The sequence below is a fragment of the Durio zibethinus genome, chromosome 22, assembly GCF_047325235.1.
Source record: "Durio zibethinus cultivar Kanyao isolate XHJ-2024 chromosome 22, ASM4732523v1, whole genome shotgun sequence".
Taxonomy (NCBI): Eukaryota; Viridiplantae; Streptophyta; class Magnoliopsida; order Malvales; family Malvaceae; genus Durio; species Durio zibethinus.
In genome coordinates, this window is record NC_143183.1 from 16,474,122 (window position 1) to 16,484,303 (window position 10,182).

General features: G+C 34.5%; 1 protein-coding gene across 4 annotated transcripts; it reads right to left on the reverse strand.

Moving 5' to 3' along the window:
- Positions 1-913: 913 nt before the first annotated feature.
- Positions 914-9,492, reverse strand: AARE (acylaminoacyl-peptidase-like protein). Of its 4 annotated transcripts, none has more exons than XM_022904478.2 (18): positions 9,349-9,492; positions 7,998-8,159; positions 7,577-7,886; positions 7,093-7,314; positions 6,781-6,999; positions 6,592-6,660; positions 4,833-4,971; positions 4,290-4,441; positions 4,119-4,201; positions 3,911-4,029; positions 3,745-3,823; positions 2,995-3,166; positions 2,544-2,604; positions 2,304-2,426; positions 1,957-2,154; positions 1,595-1,663; positions 1,271-1,347; positions 914-1,164 (listed from the first exon to the last, which is right to left on the reverse strand). In XM_022904478.2, exons 2-18 carry the CDS (start codon positions 8,146-8,148, stop codon positions 1,101-1,103), a joined length of 2,307 nt encoding a protein of 768 aa, XP_022760213.2. In that variant the 5' UTR covers positions 8,149-8,159; positions 9,349-9,492; the 3' UTR covers positions 914-1,100. The 4 variants fall into 4 exon arrangements, with proteins under 4 accessions (XP_022760213.2, XP_089607503.1, XP_022760212.2 ...); XM_089751377.1 differs by having other exon boundaries at positions 1,595-1,675; XM_022904477.2 differs by having other exon boundaries at positions 7,998-8,173.
- Positions 9,493-10,182: the final 690 nt, after the last annotated feature.

Sequence of the window (10,182 nt, forward strand, 5' to 3'; positions counted from 1 at the left end):
GGGACCAAAAAAATAATTTTATAATATTATATATTTAAAAAATTTTAAAAGAAAAATATCAAATATCAAAAAATAATTAAAAAACCAAAAAAAAAGTAGATCGCACCAAAAACATGGACCCCACTTGAAAAAATAAAATTAATTAAAAATAATATATATAAATATTAAAAAATAAAAAGCAAAGAAAACAAAAAATAAATTATAACACAGTGCTACCTTATATCTGCCAAATTTATATAGAAAATTTAGAATTTGAATGAAAAGGAATCCAAAAGAGCCCTAAACCAAATAAAACATTATTGTTGTAATATTGTTTCAATAATAAATTTTTTAACTACATAAAATCATGTGCAACCCGCTTGCATAATAGCCAGTTAAAAAAGCATAATAGCCGGTTAAAAGAAAATTTCATAAAGTATAGCTAGAGGTAGAGGTGACAAATGTACGGATGACCCGTAACACAATACGATTCAGTCCGTTATGAGTCGTGCCAGCATGCTTTATTTTATTATAATAATCGTGTCGAGTTAAGCCCGATCTTCTTAGTCATATCGTGCTAAATTGAGTATTTCAAAACTTATGGGCTAACACATCATGAGTCTATGATTAGTCAAAAGTCTACAATTTTTTTAAAATTAATGTAAAAAAATTTTAACAAAATTATTTGATAACCATAATCTATTAAGGCACAATCCATATTATTATAGGGTCCAAATCCATATCATTATGGATTATGAACCGTGCTGAGCCGAAGGTTTTTTCATAAAATCCGTGCCTCACACAATCCAAATTTTTGTATTGTATCACCCCAGCCCATCATAATGCCATTCCAAACATAGGATTGTGACGTGCCGACCCATTTTGTCCATATTACCGCCTCTTAAAGTATAGATATATGCTGAAAATGAGGGTATAACTAAAAGCAAGAATCAGTATATTATTGAATGTCTTGCAAAGACAAACCATCTTAATCAAGATTATGATGATTAAATTCTTGATGAGTACGGCATGATCCCCAAGCCCAAGTAGCTAATTAGCCAACAATCTGGACTCTAGATTCACACCATACAAAATAGGCTTGACACTACGCATAAACTTGTTCATTTGCAGTACTTCTTGAACCACACACCAATATTGAGGAAGCTTTCGAAGTCGGATTGTGGCCTGCAGAGAAAAGAGTAAATATCAAATCTCAACATGAAATCAAATTTTGGTTTTCGATGTTATCAAATTTAGCAAAATCACAAGTTTCTTCAGAGCATGTGTTTACCTCTCAATTCCATGAATGTCATGAGGAAACAGGATAACTTTGGTCTCAACTCCTCTCTCCTTTAATGCCCGTGCATACTACAAGTTTTCAAACAGCAATATCATATATGAGCATATCACCTCAACTTTCAGATCAGAAAAACAATGTGTGCTTGTGGGTGAGAGCAAATTCCAGAAAACTTCAACTTTGTCCCCCTTTGCTATTGTGTGTGAGTGTGATAATAGCTTAATAGAGTCAAGCTCCTCCAGCAGTGTGGATATCTAGTGTCCAAAACATAATAAATTTTATCATAGTTCATGCTATAGAAAGGAATGGTTATCTTACTTGCAATCCATTGGAAACTGGAACACGAAGATCCTGAGCACCTAAAAGAAACATGGTTGGAGCTTTAACCTGCAAAGATGTCTTTACCCCGTGATACTATGCTTGCTAACTTGAGGAAAAGATTGTTCAGATAATACCCTTTTGAAAGGAAATCAATGGGAGTTCTAGAATACTATGCAGATTCTACTACAGCTTAAACAACCCTCACCCCCTTTATCTTCCCGCCAACATATACAGGAATTTCTTAATTCTTTAAATATTTATAAGCGTGCAGCAGTGCCTGAGCATGCCATGCTAATCAGTTGGGATTGGCACCAGCAGTAAAGGCATCACAGTAGAAAACTAGTCTTCGTTTAATGTACCTTTGAGATATGTGATATAGGAGACTTATTGTAAAAGTGAGTCAGGTGTTCAGCTGTAGGTGCTTCAGTAAATATACTTTTTCCATGACTTCCATAAGCTTCCACGTAACACCAATCAGGGATATCAGTTATACCAACCATGGATGAAAGATTACAAGCTGGATTCCTTGCAGCAGCTGCAACAAACTTATCTGGTGCCTGTAAAACGTAAGGAATCGGTCCCATTCTTAAGCCACGGCTCAATTGCAGAAAGACACATGTAACATCAAAAACCATAAATGGTCCCTGCTAAAGGACATCTGTGGGTCACTAAAACACATTTACATTACTTCAAGATAAAACCCAACCTGGCCAATCAAGTGCGTGGTTAGAAATCCACCATGGGAACCACCAAGAACAGTTATTTTAGATGGGTTGGCAAGTCCTTTCTCAATGACATGATCTATAGCTGTGAGTACATCATTCACGTCCTGTGCATGAGTAAAGGAGAGAGGGCATATAATTTACACAAATATGATTTAATTACTTACGCCCAAGATAAGTTAATGATTCAAGCACATATAATAGAACTGATCAAGAACAAGCACCTGAGATCCCACTTTTCCAGGAAGAGATTGCAATGCTTCCTCACCAAATCCCAGTGAACCTCTGAAATAAATTAGAAAGTTAGATGAAGATGAAAGTTATGCCAGCCACTTGAAGTTGACAAAATCATAAAATCTGATTTTTAAAGGAAAATTCCTTAAGCATGTGAAAGCAAGCAGAGACCACAAAGGATCTGCAGATATATTTAGTGTCAGCAATAGAATGATGAGCTGTACTGAAAGAAATTGGCACAGCTCTCTCACCTTAATAAAATACTTTGTAAGGCACATATGATAGCAAAGCATTTTATAGAAGGAAAAGTTAAGCAGAATAGTGAAAATGAAATGGTAAGAAAGATAAGAGTTAACTTTAATTAAATACTCTAACATAAAGAAAAATGGATTCTATCTCAATTAAACTTTTTCTCAAAAGTAAAGTTATACTTTCACTCACCTATAATTTACAATTAATAAGCTGTAACCAATAGAAGAGAGAAATGCCAATGACTTTGAGAAGCTTGACAAGGAGACGGAATGTGGGCCCCCATGAAGCACCACTATTAGTGGATCAGGTGCATCATTTTTCTTGGAAGATACAAATATTGCCTCAAAAGGTTTAGCAGCTCCTGAATGAATTGGACAAATACAATCATCAAAACCTTTTCTTTTCACCACATTGGAAGTAATAAGATTAAGGTATCTGAAAATGAAAGAAGAGCTAAAATGTTTTTTTCCTTTAATCTGAAAGGAGATCAGTCTTTACAGTTGCAGTAGATCCAATATTAATCACAGGTCAATGAAACACCATAGCAAATAAAACATTTAGTTTAGCCTAGAAACTTTCACAAATATATGACTCCTTCTCTTGTGCACTTCTTACAAAACATTCTACTTTGTATTCCGATGTAAGTGCATTAATCAACGAAAACTGAGGGTTAATGTTGCAGACATATAATCATGTTCTATTCTTTTTCTTTATGGCTTTCAATGTGGTTGAAAGAGGTTTTGGGAGTCAGCTTGCAAGTTTTCATTAAAGTGTTTCCAGCAGTTGCCATCATCAGCTGAAGTATCTCATTTCACCATCACTATGATAAAATATGTTTTTATAGAAAAAAAAAAAAAAAACTTTTACTTTTAGATGTAGTTATTGGAGCATGTTAAGATACACAATTCAACGACATTGAGTCAAAATAGTTTGTGATACCTTTTGTTAGGCAATCCGAAACATCTTGCACTGGAATTTGCATAATACTAAACTGATGAGATGAAAGCAGAGACATAACCTACAGCATAGATGTAAATATTTAAAGAACAACACAGGAATAAAAGAAATGCAGATCAGATGAAAAACAAAAGAAAGCAAAATAAACCTTCTCAGAACATCTGAAAATGGGACTTGACACATTTAGCCATCGCCATCCAGTGCTATTAGATGCTTTTTCAAGACAACCATACTTGATTTGAGGAACATCTATAGGACTGCTACACACTGTGAAATGAAGAAACAAATAAAAATTTACTTTCTCTTTGTTTCAAAACTCGGGAGAGATCATTGGTTATGAAAAAAATTTATTTTACCGGCAATGACATTGTCCCCATCTAGTGTAAGAACATCCCACGAAAAATCTGAGTCAGCAGGGCTGATACGTAATACTTTACCACTGTAAGAAGATAATAACATCGTCAGGTAATGAAGCAAGAATATAATAGTCTATGCACCTGATAAGGAGACATATAACCAATAGTCACCTTAACACATTTACAGAAAGTGTCACTTGACAGCTGTGCCAGTAGGAAGATAAAATCATAGTGCATCCATCGGAAAGCCATGGCTTACTGAGACGACTTGAACAGTAAAGCCCAGGCAAGTGACCATCCTCAGCACAGTTCACTATAGGAATCTGCAAAGATTTGACAGAATGAAAACAGATTAAGGAGTCATATGTGAACCTAAGCAAGTAGGGAAAAAAAATTAACGTATGGTTGCAGCATGTAAGTATTGCCATTGATAAAAAAAATCACCATAATGACCCAATTTAGTTTTGTTATATTCTGAAACAATACAAATAAGGCAAAATCAAGTCCAGCCAAAATGAAAACATTGAGGAAAGAAGAGCACCCACTAGAGTGAATGGGCTGGGTATTGGATGGGTTTTTCTCTCCCTCTTTTTATTGGTTTGGGGGGGGGGGGGGGGGGGGGTGGAGAATGAACCCAAATAAATCTCATAATCTGCATGCTCTAAAGTGAACTTATCACATTCAACTGAAGCAGAGAACAAATGGAGAGCTTACCACATCCATGATTTTTGTAGATGAGCATAGCTTGCCATCAGTTGGCCAATCAATTCGGTAAAGAGAATCAGTTGCAGAGTGTGCCCCAGAATCCACAGAGGCTTTTGCAGACAGAAACACAAGGAACTTTCCATCTGGACTGAGGGAAAAGAAACATAATTCACATATAATCAGCACGCTCAAAGAGGTAGCTTGTATGTAAAGGAAGGCTTTTTTAACAATTTATGCAGCTGCATAGAAATTAATTAAGCAACATTAAATGAATGTAACAGAAACATTGATATTTGGTAGCAGGTGGAAGAATTTCAAGTTAAATTAGGCAATTTTGCACAGCCATTCAAAGGTTTCCAATCAACAATTAACACAGTATTCTCTGCAGAGAAGCAACAGCCAAAAAAATTAAACCACAAAACAAGTACTCCACATTTAACATAGCCTCATTTGAACCATAACAAGAATAAATGGAACCCAAAAGAGAACAAGATGGGGAGAGTACTCTTTATTCCTCACTTGCCTAGAACAAGGGAACAAAATTTATATACTGTTACACAGCTACCCAAGCAATTGGGAAAAGGGAAATTGAAAGTTTAATGTCAATGAACCATTTACAAAACTCATGGTTTACATAAAGAAATTGATTTGAATTTAACCAAAGCGATTAGGAGAAGAAATATTGAAATTTTAATGTAAATGAACTATTTACCAAACTCAATTTTTGCAGTAAAGATGATTTAAACTTAATAAACACAACAAAGATATGACAAAGCTCGATGGACCTAAACAGTGCAGGGAAATGAAGTTTTCTAACTATGCTAAAGAGCAGAGTAAACGTGAATACAATAACAATATACCAAGTCTTTTCCCACTGCAGTGTCAGCTAAGAGTAGACATAAATGTTCTTTGAAAATTATTACACGACTTCAAAAAGGCACTCTGCTCATGCTATCATGTACAAAATTTAAAAAGTGGGGGGAATTCAGAAATAAGAATAAGAAAGATCATACTGACACGGGAGTCTCCAATGTTCATAATTCAAATTAAGTTGCAAACGAGTTTCAAATCCTGACTCTAATCTGTTGAGCAGCAGAGCACAAGAGCTAATTTAGAAAATTATTCTGTATTAATTGAGAATGAGTCAGGCTTGCCATACATGGTTGGGAAGCTCTGTCTCTTAACATCCATACTAACAGTTATGCCTAAAATATAACAGATAGGTTCTCTGGTCAACCTATTCGGGATTTGTCTAATTCCATTATGTTCCCTTGATTTAAGGCTACAATGATGGCTTAGATATTTGTTTTAATAATTTATTTTCATAGTATCCTATAATTGGAGTGTTGTACCGGGCTTTAGTATTTATTATGAGTCTTTGGTAGAATGAGAAATCAACTCTGATTTGCTTATTGGCAGAATTATAGTATCTTTGAGATTGTATTCCCTAAAATCTGGATCTCTTTGGTGGATTTCCATTGAGTGGTGAGTTGTTTGGTTTTTTCTTGGCCAATGAGTTCTTTGGTTTTGTATCCTTGATTTATATCCTTTGGGTGAAGATATTTTTTCCCCCTTGGTGATTTAATCTTGGTGGTGAGCAATCTACCTATCTTAACCTAATTTATGTTGGGTGTTGGTTTATGTATTTTCTTCATCTTTTGGTTAACAATTCCCATTAGTGAGCCGTCCTTGTTTGTTTCTCCTTGTCCAGCATCACACACACGTCAGGCACAAGCACAAAAGCGAAGGTAAGAGTTAAATAGCGTACCTGAATCGTGGAAAGAATGCACTACTTATGCTTTGTGTTAAGTTGACTAGAGTCAATTCTTCCATTGATCTGTCTCCAGAAAATTATGTATCATGATTATAGGTAGGACAGTGAAGTTCCAACATGAAAATACATGAATGAAGAACATTTTGAGAAACCAAAAGCCATTTAATGATGAAAGTAACCCACTTGAGATCAGACTCAGCAGCTTCTGATTTATAAGGTGGCACCTTCACCGCATATAGCGCACAGGGTCTATTAAAGCAGTATTTTATACCAAGCTTTCTCGGATCTGCTGACCACCCCACAAAAACCAAATATTGATCTGTGCCTTCCACTGGTGGAGCCCAAACCACCTGGCCTACACTCAAAGACTCCACAATTCCTTTCACAGCATGTACCTTGCCACTATGATAAGCAAGGAGGTTAAGTTAGGGTTCTTCCACTGCATCAAAGATCTCTACTATGCTATAGCATTGAAAAGAAAATTATAAATGAAACCTGTTTAGATTGATTACAAACAATGCAGGCTGCCTTTTTCCTGCATAGCATTCCCCCCATTCCTCCTCCCAATCCCCTTGACCTTTCCAGCTACTACATTCCTTATCTTTTGTAGCACCTTTTTTGTAACCCTGATAGTCAAAAGAAGGCTTGCAGGGAGATGGCTCCTCAGCAACATAAGCAATAAGAGATTCATCAGAGTTCCAAGAGATTCCCTCAAACCTATACCATCAAGAAAGATTTCAACTTTTCTAAGTTTGCAGGGATGACTGCCGCCGGTCAAATTACAGATAATAATCCTACAGCTGCTGCAAATCCTATTATAACCAGCAGCAAAGTTCTTACAACCAGTTCTAGAGATTCTACCACATTTATGACTATGTTACTTAAATATCATTTACTTCTGGATCTATGACTAGGTTAACATGGTAGTGCCAAAAGTTTTCATCGGACAGAAAATCGAAAGATTCATTAAATCACTTACCATCCATCAGCATACACTGAGCCATGAACAGACTGGGGAATCTGGAACTCCTTCTCCAACTGAGATGGACTCCATATTTCAAATTGCGAGGGAGATTCATTTTCAGGATTTCGAATCAAAAGAAGCTTTGAACCTGATGGTGAGGGAACAATTAAGGACACTCCAGTCATCTCAACAGGAAATGGGGCCCATTGGAAGTTTACATTATTATTACTTTCCTTTGAAATACTAGTGGACAGCATATATTTTCGTTTCTTGTTTGCCAAAAGATTTGGTTGGCTAATTGAAAACATTGCCTGGGAGACTATTCCTGCAGCAACAGTTTCGTAAACAGCATTGGGATCAGTAATAGCTTTTTCGTTTCAAGTAAAAACGAAGAGGGATAAGAAAGAGAGAGATAAAGAAACTTTAGCCATCCTACCATTGTCAGACTTAAAAGTCCATGCCTTGTCAATGCTAGAGATACTAGTAAACTCTTGAAGTAATTTAGACTGGGAAGCATATTCTTCTTCGCTAGCTTCATCTAGCCCCACTGGCAATTCATTCACTGGACCAGCTTTAGTAGAATCCATGGCCAAAATAGCTGACAGTTTTTTGCTACATGTCAGATGGAAAAGAAAATAAATACGGAAAGATCTAACAGCAAACTAGGAAGAAACATTGGAAATAGGACCGTACTTTACATATTAAAGCAAAAAAAATTTGAATAGATACAACCCATCATAAAGGAAACACCCCGTTACCTCATGAACAATAATATTTGGCACTCTTATAACATCAAGAAGCACCAGTTATATTCAACTCCACCATCTTATCCCAAAAAGAAAAATAGGATATAATGATAAATTTGAAATTTATCAATCATCAGAAAGCACAGCATAAAAAATAATATCCAAATATCAATGCATCACAATGATAAATGCAAGGGAGAAAATAAAGCAAAAGATGCAATGGCTATTGGAGAATCCTGGAAAGCATATAGCATGAGAAAAATAACAGATGTGAAACACATATACCTACTGATATGATTAAATTTCAATTTTGAGTAATCTTAATCCACTAGAGGCTGTTGACTCAAGCCAACAGTAGATAACCCGCCATACTTCCACCGTTCCACACTGCGTATTTTCCCGTTCCCTTTCTTTCCCACTAAGATATTGCCTCAAGTGCTTATCTACTTGACTCCAAATTAAAATCACAAACAACTCTCAAGTGCTATGGTGGTATTTGGGTTGAAATTCCAGGTTCATAAAAAACAACCGAGTTTAGGAAACAGGCATAGATTAGTAGACCTGAAATGATTTCAATTCAATTGAAAAGCAACAAAGAAAAATTCCTGACACTCTGCATGGAACAAGTTGCATTTTAGCAAACATTCATTGCAGTAAATTTGAATTATACTACCTCTCAATTGCACAGGTCTTCCAGACTTGAAACAATAGAGTTTTTAAGCAAAAATGAAATCCCAAAGTCAATCTTTTAAGATATTTCCGCTGATTACCCATTCTAAAGATGCTATAACTATTCTATCAATCAAGGAATGATAAAAAGAGAAACCGATCAACAACTTTTTAGTGTCGAACAGTAACAGCTGATAACAAAAACTGAAATTTATATTGGACAGTTCAATCCAACCAATATGAAACAAGCAACAAAAAAAAAAGATACCCATAAGCAGTTTACCAGCAAAACAACAAAAACTACTTCTTTTCCGTGAGATAGACGATGAAAATGGAGAGAGAGAGAGAGAGAGAAAGAGAGAGAGAACTCACATGTAGTGAGAAATTGGAGTGAAGTGGAAGAGTGAACAACGAGGTTGAGGAGAGAAAAATGGAGGAGAAGCTGCTAAGGTTACTGACAAATTAGAGATGGGGCTGACCCTGCTGAAGGATGGTAATGCTAATGCCAAATTCCTCATTTGAAGATTCCAACTCTAACATTTTTAAGCTATGATGTTTTTTTTTTTTTTTTAAAAGCAAGTAATGGATTCCCCCCAGAAAATATCCAACGCAAGGGACAACTTTGTAAATTGAAATACGACTCCATTGCATTAGGATTTTAACAAGGGAGCTTCAGCTTCTAAATTTATCACTGTTTTTCCTTTTACATTCTCTTTTTTTTTTTTTTCAAAATATTTTTGTAAGTAGATTTTCTGTAAATTATAAAACTTAAGAAAAATTTATTTTCATAAAAAAAATTTTAAACTTTTTTAAAATTTTATAAAAAAAGGCTTTTTATTAAAAACTATTATTAATTGATGTAATGAAAGAATTATTATTAAAAAATCATTTTTATTATTTTAATCTTTAAAAAATAGAATTTTATGAAATCTTAATTAAATATTTTATTCTTTTAATATTGTGATAGATGATGAAATAACTACTAAACTTGATCAACATCAAAAAGTTAAAATTTTTTGAAGTTATATAAATAATATTATTAAATATTATATAATTTTGTCATAATTAAATATGTTAACCAAATAAATTTATTGTGATAAGTAGAAAAATTTTTTCAAAAAGTTAAATTTAATTAAGATATTTATAAAATTTTAATAATTCATATCAAAAAAATACTAATTAAAAATAAATTTAAATAAAAAATTT

What these genes read in the sequence shown, in the direction of transcription:
- AARE (XM_089751377.1), bottom strand. Translation starts at nt 8,148, where the DNA reads ATGGATTCTACTAAAGCTGGTCCAGTGAATGAATTGCCAGTGGGGCTA. An exon ending in TTTTCAGATGTTCTGAGAAG is followed by an intron (nt 3,824 to 3,910) that starts GTTTATTTTGCT and finishes TCTATGCTGTAG; the next exon opens with GTTATGTCTCTGCTTTCATC. An exon ending in GACATTCATGGAATTGAGAG is followed by an intron (nt 1,165 to 1,270) that starts GTAAACACATGC and finishes TTTTCTCTGCAG; the next exon opens with GCCACAATCCGACTTCGAAA.